At 42.5% G+C, this 14,551-nt stretch overlaps 1 protein-coding gene across 2 annotated transcripts; it reads right to left on the reverse strand.

Annotated features, from left to right (window-relative positions):
• Positions 1-7,698: 7,698 nt before the first annotated feature.
• Positions 7,699-13,504, reverse strand: ddx5 (DEAD (Asp-Glu-Ala-Asp) box helicase 5). 2 transcript variants are annotated; one of them, XM_076265285.1, is made up of 13 exons: positions 13,359-13,504; positions 12,281-12,482; positions 12,028-12,124; positions 11,795-11,928; positions 11,636-11,701; positions 11,381-11,522; positions 11,134-11,294; positions 10,738-10,910; positions 10,417-10,527; positions 10,240-10,301; positions 10,048-10,107; positions 8,845-9,066; positions 7,699-8,485 (listed from the first exon to the last, which is right to left on the reverse strand). In XM_076265285.1, exons 1-13 carry the CDS (start codon positions 13,397-13,399, stop codon positions 8,067-8,069), a joined length of 1,890 nt encoding a protein of 629 aa, XP_076121400.1. In that variant the 5' UTR covers positions 13,400-13,504; the 3' UTR covers positions 7,699-8,066. The 2 variants fall into 2 exon arrangements, with proteins under 2 accessions (XP_076121400.1, XP_076121401.1); XM_076265286.1 differs by having other exon boundaries at positions 8,307-8,485; positions 8,832-9,066.
• Positions 13,505-14,551: the final 1,047 nt, after the last annotated feature.

Below are 14,551 nucleotides of genomic sequence, written 5' to 3' on the forward strand. Positions count from 1 at the left end.
AAGTTTTTGTTTACATTTCTAAGGGGAGGGGTTTTCTTATTTGAGAAGAGCGCTGATGTTACCTCTGAACTTAATCCAGTCACAAATTGACCTTTTTATCTAGCTGCTGAAATGTAAAGCATTCACTGACAGAGCAGAACATTCCACAGTCCACCCTGTGTGTACACAGTGCCGACCACAATGCATTATCAAATGGTTTAAAGGTGTACTTTTATTTCAACCAAAATTTATTTGTTTATCCAGGCATCTTCAATATGCAAAACACAAAGGCCTAATTATACAACAGTTACATTCTACTTTGGAAAATATAGAATGTTTGGACAAATCACCAACTTTGTGTTTTGGTAAATCAGATCACACAATTGATCCAAAATATCATGACCTATAGAATATCCCAATATTTACTAATTGACAATTGTTTAACTATTAAAGCACTCTGCACTGCTTTAGAATCGCTCGGGATAGCCGGACTGCTACTCCCTGGAGTTTACTAGCAGGCCACGTATCTGTGATTATCAGGCCCACGCCCTGCATGATTGCAGGGGGTAAAGGTCTCCCAGCGCTGGAACGCTCCCCTCACCTAGATATAAAGAAAGGCAATAGGCTTCCATCCGGTTGATCAATAATATACATATATATAGGAGCAGCCGTGTTCTACTGGTTAGCACTTCGGACCTGTAACCGGAGGGTTGCCGGTTCGAACCCCAACCAGTAGGCACGGCTGAAGTGCCCTTGAGCAAGGCACCTAACCCCTCACTGCTCCCCGAGCGCCGCTGTTGATGCAGGCAGCTCACTGCGATGGGATTAGTGTGTTTCACTAATTCACGGATTGGGATAAATGCGAGAGACCAAATTTCCCTCAATGGATCAAAAGAGTACATACAGTATACATATACTTATACTTACTTATACATATTACTCACAATACTGTCAACTACACTTCAATGCAAGTAATTGCAACAGTCGCTATGATAACAAAAGCAGTAATAGCTTGTTTAAATAGTGTTCACATGCAACAACTGACTACATTATAGCTGCAAAAGGCTGGCACTGGGAAACTCACACAAATATTTGTCTGGGAGTTTCATTGTGAATACATGGTCAAATGCAATTGGGATTCATTAAAACTGAAGATATGAATCATAGTCTGAGGAAATGTAATTTTATTTTTTTAGGTTGCAGTGAAATTTGCATTTTGGTATGTGTGCCAGTTATTGCAGAAATGCAGTTATTGTGCCATTTACATGTGTATTAACAGGGGTTGGGATAGTTGCACTCAGTTTGTCTTCGGTTTGTTGATGCGTGTTGACATGGTTATGACAGGTGACATGTCTTGAATGGGTGTGTGTGTAACACGCCCTTGACTGGCATCTCAACCTGAACCACACCCTCACACATACCAGCACAGAACAGGTGCAAGGAGCACATCGAAACCCTCACTGTAAACCGACTACCATAACCAGCACAACACAAGAAATCATAGCTCAAATCAATGAGCCTTTAATCCTTTTAAATGCTTAGTTAAAGACAGTTGAACTTGAAAGACCTCCCAAACTGTAATTTGTCTATAACTTAATTCCTCAAGGTGACATGACAAACATGACAACATTTTTAGCTAGACTTTCCACTCCACCACACAACCTCCTGTCTGATGTGAGCTTTTCTTGCTTTAATTGACTTTGTGCTCCAGGGACTCTGGTACTAGGCTTGAAGGCAGTGTTTTAGAGGACAGGTCAGTCAACTGACCATCCACCATACACATCCACCACCCCACATTTTCCGTTTTGAAGAGGAGAGTTGAAGAGGAGCATTCCACATTCCACATTCTTGGAGAATGGAGAACCCAAGACAGCACACCCTGGCGACACACAGAGATCAGAGATCTCGCCACACCTCGGAGGTGAATTCCACATTGTGCAAATCTCTCGCCTAGGAGTGGCCACTACTACTCTCCACTGCTCCAGTGCTACAGACTCCACTGGCACCAGCCCACGCACCTCAGCCAATGTCTCGCTCTCGCGTTCTCGATTCGTTGTCTCTGTACTCTAACCCCATACAGATATATCCATTCTTAAAGGAGTTCCAAATGATGTTGCAAGTTGTATGTTTTGCATATTTATAGGCAGGTTTATGTGTCAGAGGTAAGGCTACTCTGTTATGATGAAATAGTTTGCCAGGGTTATCAGAATCCACAGATACAGTGCCTATAAAGAGTATTCACCCTCAGATATTTCCCCTTTTATTGCATTTGAATAAATGAAATCTTTGTCAATTTAATTTGCCCTTTTATTAAAATATTAATAACAAAATTCCCCTCTTTAATATCAAAGTAATGTTGATTAATTAAAAATATATAATGCAAAATAAGCGATTGCATAAATATTCACCCCCCCCCCCTTAAAAGGACTGACCTAAATCAACAGTGGTCCAGCCAATAATAGTCTCACAATTAGTGAAATGGAGATCACCTGAGTCAAAGTCCTTTTAGGCAAGTCCCTCCACTCGGCGGCCATATACCAACGTTTTATGGGCACTCATCGGGCACAGTCTTTGGGTCGAACTGCGCGTGCGCAAGACTTCACGACACCAATCTTGCTCCAGCGGCGAGATCACAACACATGATTGGCACGATGTCTTCACAACACACCATATGATTGGCTTAATGTATTTACATCACACCACATGATTGGCTCAATGTATTCACATGTCGACGTTTTGCCGAGGAAGGGGTGGGATATGTGTAGACAACGGCCATGTTGGCGTGACACACTAGCCCCATGCACTTCTATGGAGTATTTTTTGAGTGCTGTGTCTCCTCATTAGAAAGTCTCTGCCTGAGTGCAGTGAATGTGTATAGTATAGTAATATAAAGACACCTGCGTCTGGAAGGTCCATGTAACTGGTCAATCAGTTTTCATGGCTTTAATTCCACCATGAAGACAAAAGAACACTATATATTGTGTTATTGAAAAGCATAAGTGAGGGGATGCAGTTCAGTGAAATCCATCATTAAGGAATGTAAGGAATATGGCAAATCTGCCTAGAGCAGGCCGTCACCACAAACTAATTGACCGTTCAAGAAGAATAATGGTGCGGGAGGCCACCAAGGCACCAGCTGAGATGGGAGAAACTATGTATACAACTACTTTTGTGTGAGTTATTCACCACTCAAAGCTCTATGGGTGAGTGGCAGAGCTCTTATTAAATCTCGATTTAAGTTCGCACAAAGACATGATGTGGGAGACTCCAAGGTCAAATGGAAGAAGTTTGTTGATCTGATGAGACCAAAATCGAGATTTTGGCCATCAGACTAGATGCTTTTGACGGACAGCATCGCTCATTTTGCGTTATGTGTAATGTTAATTAACATTACTTTGTAGAAATCTGCTTTCACTTTGACATTGAAGAGGGGATTTTTGTAAATTATTGTAAAAAAGGGCAAATTAAATTGATCAAGATTCCATCTATACAAGCAGTAATTGTGGAAATATCCGAGGGGGGGGGGGGGTGAATAGTTTTATAGGCACTGTATGTATGATATTCCAGCTATCTTTTGAAAGAAATACAGTTGTGTTCAAATAAATAGTTTTTATTTTCATAGTTTAAATGTAATGGAAACATTCCACATTCAATTCCAAGTGAAATTATTAAAAATTTACGCATCAAGTCCACATTATTTTTTACAGGAAGTGCCATTATATCCATTACCCCAATCCTTTATGTCTGGAACCAAGATTCTGCTTGCTTACTTGTGTGTTTGGGATCATTGCCTTGTTGAAACATCAATTTCAGGGGCATTTCCTCTTTGGCATATGGCAACATGATCTCCTCATGGCTGTGTTTTGAGTCCACTGCTGTACAACATCTACACACATGACTGCAAAGCCAACAGTCATACCTCCATCATCAAGTTTGCAGATGACACAGTGATCTTGGGCCTGATTAGTAACAACAATGAACAGCTCTGGATCAGGTTGATGAGGTGGCGCTCAGCTGAACGTACTAAGAACTCAACTCCCTGCTCTACAAGATATCTATTACAGAAGAGTACTCCTAAGAGCCCAAAAGATTCTGAAGGACTCTTCTCATCCTAACAATGGATTATTCCTACCGCTGAAATCAAGAAGACGCCTATGTAGTCACAAAGCCAGAATTGAGAGACTCAGGAGAAGTTTTTATCCCCAGGCCATCCGAACTCTGAACTCACACTATACTGACTTTGCACACATTCACTCCTCAGCACTCTCAAACATTTCCCAACTCTGAATTTACACTATACTGAATTTGCACTCATTCACTCCTCAGCACTCATGAACCCCCCCACCCCCCCCCCCCCCCACACACACACACACACACCTACATGACTTTTAGCACTTTTACATCCCTCTCCCTATGCTACAGACCTTTTATTTATTTTCTTATTTCATCACACGTCAAAACACACACACACACACACATATCTGACTTTCTCCAACTTTTGCACATCTCCATAGAACTTTTTATTTATTATTTTTGATTTCTATTTCCATCTATCTACCCATGTCCTTGATTGCCTAGCCTTTCTGCCCCCCCCCCCACCCCCAACACACACACACAAAACACACACACTTACATCATCACTGTCATCACCTCACATACATACAGCACACTGCTTGCTACAGTAAGCCTCCTCTACATACTTGCTGCACACTGCCCCCACCTACCCACACACACACTACACACACACACACAGTTAGTGCTCCACTCCCCTCCCGCCCACACACACATATTCACTGTCATCACTCACATACATCATACATACAGTACCCCCCCCCCCCCCAATACACAGCACATTGTCTCATGAGGAAACTTCTCCAACACACATATTGCACACTGCCCTCTCCCCACATACACAGCACACTATCCCATCTCCCCTGTCATCCCCCCAACACACACACCAAGACCCCTGGCAGTTGGTTAGCCCCTTGAGCCGTGGATCTGCCCAAGGTTTCTTCCTTGGTAAGGGAGTTTTTCCTTGCCCCTGTTGCTCTTGGGTGCTCCTTGTTGGTGCCCCCCCCCCCCCCCCCCCAATCCCAATCCTCCCCCACCTTTCTTATGCAGCCCTTGCCACTTAATCTACTAAACCCCTCTTCTACTGCACTTTTTACCCCCCCCCCCCCCCCCATAAATGCACAAATAGGCTGACGCCATAATTTCACTGCATTTCTTACTTCCAGTAACTATATGCATGTGACAATAAACTTCCTTGTATCCTTGTATCAAGTATTTTGATGTACTCAAACTGATCTGACACCTGGTATATGATGAACCGATCCTACACCGTAGTATGAAAAATATCCCCATACATGATTTTTGCACCACCATGCTTTCTTCACAGTGTACTGTGGCTTGAATTCAGTTCCTGGGTAGTTTTTTGAACACAACTGTATGTCAGATGACCCCTGGGTACTGAATTCAAGCCACAGTACACTGTGAAGTATGATGGCACAAAATATATGGTACAGGGATATTTTTCATACGTTGATGGACCTGTTTATCGTTTATGTCAGTTTATGTCAACTGTTTGAGGTTGACGAGAAAACACTGCTATTTTTTTAAAAGACTAATATTACTTTTCTTTGCTTCTAAAAAATACTTGATGCATTATTTGTTAATAATTTCACTTTGAATTGAATGTGAAATGTTTCCATTACATTTGAAATATGAAAATAAAAACTATTAAAAACATTTATTCACTTTTTTGTAAGACACTGCCATTTATTTGAACACAACTGTACATAAGGACAGTGTTTAATACATGGAATTGGATAAATAAAAATAGTCTCTTTTGGAAGATGCAAACAGGTCACAGACAAAGATACTAAGCACGCAAACATTGCCAGCTTATTCAAGCGAGCCAACAACAAAGATGCCAGGCATATTTTCCGACCATTCAGGATTATCAAGGCCACAAAAATATGTAGCTTTGTAAAAAAAAACATGCATTTATGGGCCCCTCCCTTGCCTTCTACAGGTCGCATAATAGGTGTGGCACACAAAGCAATGACTGACATAGTTGACAGACCTCCAAAACAAACTGAGGAAACCATTTCTGAAACCATCCAGATCTAATCTAAAACTGATTGATGACTACACAGGTATATCTTTGTTAAATCTCATTTTAATACTGACAACAAATGGATTATCAGGAATGGCAAATGGCAATACCATTGTTCAAAGACAAGGCGTACCCTAAGCAAAAGCACTAAAAGTACAAACACATTTTCGGCTTTGCACCTTGCTTGCCAATCAAAACACTTACTTAAAACACAACCCTTTCCTACTTTAGACACATCATTCAAAAAATGATAGCTCTTCAATCATTGGGTAAAAACTTAGAATGCAAAACATATCTATTCAAAATGCAAATCACAGACATGAAAATATACTCAGTCATTGAATACAAATTGATCTACACTTACCACTACACCTCAGGTAACATCTAACCTGACTCTCACCAGATGAATTTTGTTCCGCCTAGCGGAATACAACCATATGTGCCATCACTAGACTACATGGAGTTGTCCATGTTCATGCTACCATAGGTTCCTATCATTTTGCACATTTAGTGTCTTTGTATGGGTGCAATGCTGCCCAATTGGACATATGGACTCAGTTGGAATAATGTCCCGTATGTTCATTTGAAACACCTCTGTATTCATTTCTTGTGTATTTTACAAGCTGGCAGATGACCCTTGAATGGAGTGAATTTTATAACTAGATTTTCTTTTCTTTAATTATTCAATGGCAGTACCTAATTATGGACAAATAAGGGGCATCTCTCTATTACTATTGTGAAGAATGTGTCATCTGGAGCTCAAAAGCACTGGTAGTTAATAAGTAGAATAGTAATAGTAGAATATTTCCACTTTTAATTAAATGTTTGTAGACAAATTCAGAAATATTTCAGAAAATTTTACAAAAAATATTCACAATACTAGATTCCTGAGTATTCCAGGGACATTGCCACTAGACATCCATTTTTCCAGAATTTCATAGGCAAATGTCCATGTTCATTAAACCAGATCATGTGTAACCAGCTGTGATTTTCCAGCAACATTTTTCAAAAACCTGCCCCATGAATCAACTTGTCTGTAAAGCATTCCATTGGTGAAGGTTTCTGTGATAGTTAGCTAGTTCAAATAGAATGGTGGTCTAAATGTATTGCCACCAAATCCGCAAAAACACCCTCATATACCACTTGTAACTCGAGCAAGTGATGCTGATGTGGAATGCAGTTGCCGCCATCAGCCACTATCCGAACTACACCACCAGACAGATTCCCTGTCAAACTGGTCCAGCAGAAGATGAGATGACTGGACTCTCACAGGTTGTGAAAAATGGCAGCCTTGACTTACCCAAGCTGTTACACAAACTAATCAGCTGCACATCAAAACCACACCACCTTTAGAGACAGACTCAGGACATGGTGACATTTAAAAGACCATAAAACAAAATGGTAAGTTTCCTCCACAATGAAAGGAAATTAGTCCTATACACCCCCCACCCACAATCCAAAGCTCATTAATAAGTGGCATCTTACCCTTTGCTCACATACCCAAACCACTTCACTTGTGACCTAAACAAAGCAACCCCCATTCTCCTCCATTAAACACATAGCTCCAATGTAAGACCATAGCAAACACAAGGAAACAGACATGTCTTTTTGGGTTTATTTTGAAGGCCAAGACAGGCCTCCAGATAAAGATATCATGTAAAACTTTACAGGTGTGAATACCCACAGGTTGAAGTCTCACTAGTACAAAATAATCAGACTCAAGTTACTTAGGAATGTAACAATAAAATGGTCAGCAGAATCTCAACTAAATAATGACAATTAAAAAAAAAAGAAAAGTGCACCATCACTACTGCTGCTCTGCAGACTTGGACCAGGAAAAGGAGTCCGATCGGCTGCTTTAACAGCCAAGTACAAAAAAAAAAAAAAAAAAAAAAAAACCTTGTATGGATAAACAATACAGAACTTAATATAAGACCAAGGAGAAATAAAAATTACAAGACTGTGCGCTTTACTGGGGGAACGATGGGGGCATTGGGGGGAATGGCATTAACGGCTGTGCCATTGGCTGGGGCGGCTGCTGCTGAGGATTAAATGGGAACTGGGGTTGGGTCATGCCGTTCTGCATTCCTGCTGCCTGGTTGGTACCACCAAATTGCTGATTCTGGAAATTTTGGGCCCCAAAAGGAACCCCAAGGTTAGACTGTCCATTGCTGCTGTAGCCACCACTACCATAGGAGTTTGCCCCACTGCCATTGAAACTGCCATTTGAGCCATATCCCCCTCCATTTTGAGTCTTGTTGCCAAAGGCCTTCTTTGGTCCGTTGTCATAACCCCGGTCGTTATCACGGTCCCTGAAGCTGCCAAAGTCCCGCCTGCCGCTGGAGTACCGGTCTCGATCATGCCCACCTCTGCCTCCCCGGCCTCGACCTGAAACAAAAAACAGAATTCAGAAAATACAGACTAGCAGTGCCACCAACACACAGAAGTCAGTGAATGAAAGGGAACTCTAAAGAGCTTCTAGAACGAGTAAGCACTCAAGTCCCAAGCAAAGAGTATTTATCCAGAAGTCACTGAGGACAAACTGAGGTTCTTAAACTGCCACTGCCTTGAACCCCAGGTCAGCAAACAATAGCCCATACGCTCTGCAGATTGTCAAATACCACAAACCCACCAGTAAATGTCCTGAAAACCCCACAGAAAAAGAAAAGGAAGGGAAGGGAAAAGGAGGAATGGAAAAATGGTCTGCAGCTGAACCACAGTTCTTGTATCTCACCAATTAGATTTACCTCCTCTGTCCCCCGCCATCTGGATGAGCTTGGGGTTGATGGCCTGATTGGCCTCGCGTAGGACAGAGACGAGGTCTCCCGCCTGCTTCATGTTGGCAGGAGTAAAGAAGGTGTAGGCAGTTCCAGTCTTCTGACTACGCGCCGTTCGGCCGATTCGGTGAATGTAGTCTTCAGAGTTGTTGGGGTAGTCGTAGTTGATGACGAACTTCACGTCTTCCACATCTGTGATGGAGGGGTATAAGTTACTTACAAGTCACACACAAATTCAGCATATCTAATAAAAAAGTTTTTTTTTTTTTGAAGAGATGTGCAGTGAAGGCCTCGTCCATGTAAGGGCATGGGATCCAGAGGTAACCATGGGACACTTGCTTACTTAGAAGGCCCACCTCTGGAGTGACTTGCCAGGACTGGACGGTCCAGAAACCAACTGAGGAGGCCCGCAGACAACGCGGGCTTCTCGTTAGCATTTCTCAGCCACCTGGTTTCAAGTGGCTGTTTTTTGACCCAGTCCGGTATTTGGCAAGTTCTTAATTCCCCACACCAGTGACAAGAGGAACAGGTCTCTCTCAGGCAGGACTCGACATGACTGGCAGAGGCAAGGGAGGAAGTCCTGGATTGGCATCTACGTTCCCGCTTAGCAAAGCAGCCAGTGACAATTCGACAGGGAGGTAGGCAAACGACATTGGAATTTAGCACCAGTTCTCTTTCCAAAAGGAAAAAAAAAAAAAAAAAAAAAAAAAAAAAAGCACGATCCAACACACCCACTGTCTTTTTTACAAGAAACAAGCCCAACCGAGGCTTCAAAATGAGTCTGAGATGCTTGCTCCGTTTCGTTGTTTTTTTAAAAAAAAAGCAGTTTGGGGATGTGGACAGAGAACAGCGGTGCAAAAGAGGAAAAGGGGAAGGCTGGGTCGCAGCCTCCTTCTCTTCCGTCGGGAGTTAGGACGCGCGCGTACGATATGCCACACCTCCACAGTCACTGGATACCCGCCGCCACACAGACGCCACCTCAAAACAAACTCCTCCCTCTCCACACGGCCAGCGGCTCGTCATGCCAATGCCCTGCCATCAAGCCTGCAGCCTTCAGGGCACAGGAGAAAAACTCAAGAGAGCAGAGGTTGTTACAGAGTGAAAATCCCTGGGCTTATTTGAGAAAACGCAAATAAGGTGCTGGAGCTGGTGCCATTGAGTGGCGGTACTGACCGAGACCCCTGGAAGCGACGTCTGTGGCTATCAGTATGGGAGCCTTGCCGAATCTGAACTCTGGAGGGCAGAAAACAGAATATATTCAAACCTAAACAAACACGCTTTTCAAATCACTTCACAATGAACATTTTCTCCATTGAATATTCTAAAACGTAACAGCACATGGATCTAATAACAGTAGAGACATACCATTGAGCACCCAGTCTCTCTCCTGTTGGCTTTTGTCACCATGAATGCCCATTGCTGGCCACCTAAAAAAAAATCAAATTGACGTTTAATGCACCAATAAATGCTTATATAGTCACCACCATGTGCGCTTAAGTGAACTCCCCTGACTACTTCGAAGTCAAAATAAGCTTGACTTACCCATCTCTCCTCATCCGCCTGGTTAATTCATCACACCGCCTCTTTGTCTCTACAAAAATGATAGTCTTGTTCTCCTTCTCGCTCATTATCTCCTCCAGGAGACGAAGCAGCCTACGAGGAGAAGACGTGCATAAGTTGACCACAATTACAGGAAACTAACACATGACTGACAACCTATGAACCTAAGTAAACGTACACAAAGCCTTGTTTGTAGTACAAGTGGCAGTGGCCTATCAGGTTTAAGTCAGATCTTCACTCAGTCAAGAGAAACTCCTCTAGTATTGTTTAAGGAGATATAAGCCATGCCATCCCGATACTCACTTGCCATCCTTCTCTGCATCGTTGCACACATCAACAATCTGCAAGATGTTGTGGTTTGCAGCCAGCTGCAGGGCACCCACGTTGATCTGCACATACTCCCGCAGGAAGTCCTCAGCAAGCTGGCGAACCTCTTTGGGCCAGGTAGCACTCCACATCAGGGTCTGTCTGTCCGGCTGGTAGGCAGGAGAAATTTTTGATTTGTATACAGATCAATTACAGCTAAATTACTTGCCACTTGAAAATAATAGCAGGAACAAGAAATTTCAAGCAGTTTTACAACTCAACTTTTCAGCATTCAAATTCATTCAACAGCTTAGTCAGCCAGTACAGACCAACTACTGTGATTCCAACTCTAGACTGAAATGGCATGCCATCTTTGGGAGAAACCAATCTTACCCTGATCTGGTCAACGATCTTGCGGATCTGGGGCTCGAAACCCATGTCCAGCATTCTGTCAGCCTCATCTAGCACGAGGTAAGTGCAGCGACGCAGGTTAGTTTTGCCAACCTCCAGGAAGTCAATCAGTCTTCCTGGTGTAGCAATGCAAATTTCTACACCTGAAGGGGAAACAGATGTACACAATTACAAGTTGAAGTTCCAAATATTACTGACACATACACAACAATTTAATGATCAGACATACCCCTCTCCAAGTCACGGATCTGAGGTCCTTTAGGTGCTCCTCCGTAGATGCAAGTTGTCTTGAGGCGAGAAGCTTTGCCATACTCTGCTGCCACCTGCTGGACTTGTTGTGCAAGCTCACGGGTAGGGGCCAGAACCAAACACTGAATAGACAGAAGTAGTGAACAAAAATGTCAATAGACCAGTCAATTATTTCCAAGTGACATACTAATAAAAATACATTTTGTTTTCCTCTACCCTTACAGCATGTACTTACAATAGGACCATCTCCCCGTTCCAGGAATGGTTGGTGGTTAATATGAACAATTGCAGGTAGAAGATACTACAAGAGAAAAGCAGAAGTGGTTATGAACTTGTTGATGCGTTCAAATTGATACTACAAGAGGTGATGCAGGTGAAGCTGTCGGCTACTCACAGAAAGGGTTTTCCCTGAGCCAGTCTGTGCAATGCCAACCATATCCTTCCCACTCAAAGCCAAAGGCCAACCCTGTGCCTGAATAGGTGTTGGGTTGGGCCAGTTCTGTTTGTTGATGACATCCATTACATATGCTAAGGAGAGAAGAGGTTTAATTCAAGTCATGTACTTCATGCCAGAGAAGTCATACCACACTCTTCATGAAATAAGATTTTTGTTTCCGGAGTACTTACAAGGGAAACTGGCTTCATAGAACTGTAGGATGGGATTGGGACAGTCTCTTCCCTTCACGGTTACCTCCTTGGTCCTCCTGTACTGTTCAACATCTTGCTGCAAAAATAAGCAAACAGTTCAGCCATGACCCAAGCAACCATGTAGGGTGACAAAAACGTGGTAAACCCTAGACATGTGCAGTTGGCTACATTCCATTGGTCATTACATAACATTTATGGGGTGGCTACACCAGCAGACACGTGAGTTACGTACCGGTGATCTGCGTGTAACATCAGGATGTTCTTTATAAAAGTTCTTCTCGAATTTCGGCAGTTCGTCTAGATTCCAGTGTTTCTTCCTCAGCCCCTCGCCAGGATTGCCAAACTTCTTCCCCTGGCCTCCTCCACGGCCGCCTCCAAAACGTGGTGGGCTGCTACCGTATCTGCCTCGGCTGCCTCCAAAATTGCCGCCATACCTAGTGGAACAAAGCGTTCATGGTAAACCCAAGCACTGACATCTTAACTAGCGTTTAGTATGATCGTCCTACTGCACCGTCGTGTAAAGTATAGAGTTGTATAATCCTCTTATGTTGGCCCAGTTTGATAGCGAACGTTAGCACACTAGCTAAAGTTAGCAATAGCTGGCTACAGGTCATTATGATAGACATTTAAACACATTAACAAGGTGAAGAAGCACAATAGCCGACTACATGGTTACAACCAAATCTGGTTCCATCGGAGGGCACAGGCAAGGAAGCAGCTCAACTTTAAGATGGTGAACATGTTTACGCCGTTGCCATTTTAATTCTTACCAACCAGGAAACAAAGGGAAAACCGGCCGGCATTTTGAAAAGAATCCATTGCTACTGCCACATGGCGACATTGCGGCCTTGTCCAAATTAAAATCACAATCGGTTGTCGATCCACGAACATTACACAATCGTAATTCAGTTTCACAGACACCTGTATATAACTAATTGACAGCAAACCTTCACAACCCATCCCTGGTGTTTCGGTGTAGTTGATGGTGTTGGTTTTTAGCTTTGTCGCTAACATTAGCATTCTGGCCACATGCCAACAAGCTAGGTAGCTATTGAGCTATCGACGTTCTCATCCCGTTAATTACAAATATCTAATTCATGTGATTTCATAAAACATGCTAAGGGACGACTAACATCACACAATACATTTTGTCATAACATGTTTAAAAGGACTTTGTACAGAAAAATAAATTGTGTCGAGTTCACATTAGCTACGTTAGCTAATGCTAAGTGACTCGGGCCTCGAGACAACAAACAGTGCGGATGTAACGGAAAATGAAGATTTAAAATCAGAAGTTACTATTGTCTTACCCTCTATCTCTACCGCGATCTCTGTCAGCATATCCAGGCATTTTGAAAATACAAAGGAAATCTTAAATTAAATAAATAGAATTAAACTACTCCAAATATCCGACACCTTTCCGGTCGGTAGTGATGGTGCTCTGAATGCCGGTAAGTGCGGGTAACAGCTGGCTTTTATGGCAACAGGAAACGGCATCTCACGCGATGGTAACATGCGTCATCAGTCCCCGGAGGACATTTTACATGACCGTCAGAAGGTGTGTCTTCTATGATATCTGTTATATTTTATATATTATCATCAAGTAGGCTCAATAATGTTGCCAAAGTATAACTTGGTGTTATAAATGTCAATGTTGGCTAATGGTTATGATAGCCTTTATATGTCAGCCCTCTCTACGGTTTAGGCCTGTCTTGCATCTTGCTCTGAGTTTTCCTGTATTGTAATATGTAGCTATATTTATCTCAATTTATTTATTTGTTTCGACAAAATTCACCAGAAGTAATCATATACCTAGACCCCTTCTGGCATTGGCAAAATGTTTCTTTCATAGGGCCAAACATTTCTAGCGGTGCCCCTGGTGATAACCAATCAGATATCTTGAAAACGAAATACCTTCGAGGCTATGATGACATATTAAAACGAATTTCACTGTGTGGGATAAGCCAGGTAACCTTACAAAAAACTTTATGCAGAGCAGAGAGGCATCGACTGTTCCATAGTCTGGTCAGTTTGGGGCAAAAATGGGGTCAAGGCTGCAAATTATGATTAACATTTGAGCCAATGTTTTTCTGTTCATTTAGGGCCAAATAAAGAAAAAAATGCAAGGAGCCCAAAAAATTAGGTGGGGGAAGGCCCTGAAACGGCCACGCCCACTTTTTAGACCTGGAATTCTGTATCTCGGCTCCTGGAGGTCGCAGAGAGTTGGTTTTCGGCTTAAAAGATGCGGAAATACCACATTTATATTAGTGTTATGAAGAAACATAGGCCCTAAAACTTTTAATTTCTGAGATATTTGTGAAAAACCTTTTTATCACTGAATCAATCAGCGCCTAAGCCACCTTTTTCTGTAAATCTGCTCATAAAAGCCATGCAGTTTGTTTGGGCAAAAGCTCTAAATCTACTCATGGGGCATACTAGTGCTTAAGTTGATTAAGGCTCTTTGTTAAAAGATGAGGACCCCAACAACCTTCTAAGAAACAAT

This window comes from Alosa pseudoharengus, unplaced genomic scaffold (assembly GCF_046254945.1).
Source record: "Alosa pseudoharengus isolate Yale_2024_CS ecotype anadromous, Long Island Sound unplaced genomic scaffold, YU_APseudo_1.1 YU_APseudo_1.1_scf_4, whole genome shotgun sequence".
NCBI lineage: Eukaryota > Metazoa > Chordata > Actinopteri > Clupeiformes > Clupeidae > Alosa > Alosa pseudoharengus.

What these genes read in the sequence shown, in the direction of transcription:
- ddx5 (XM_076265285.1), bottom strand. Translation starts at nt 13,399, where the DNA reads ATGCCTGGATATGCTGACAGAGATCGCGGTAGAGATAGAGG. An exon ending in GCTCAGGGAAAACCCTTTCT is followed by an intron (nt 11,702 to 11,794) that starts GTGAGTAGCCGA and finishes TTTCTCTTGTAG; the next exon opens with TATCTTCTACCTGCAATTGT. An exon ending in GATCCGTGACTTGGAGAGGG is followed by an intron (nt 11,295 to 11,380) that starts GTATGTCTGATC and finishes TTTCCCCTTCAG; the next exon opens with GTGTAGAAATTTGCATTGCT.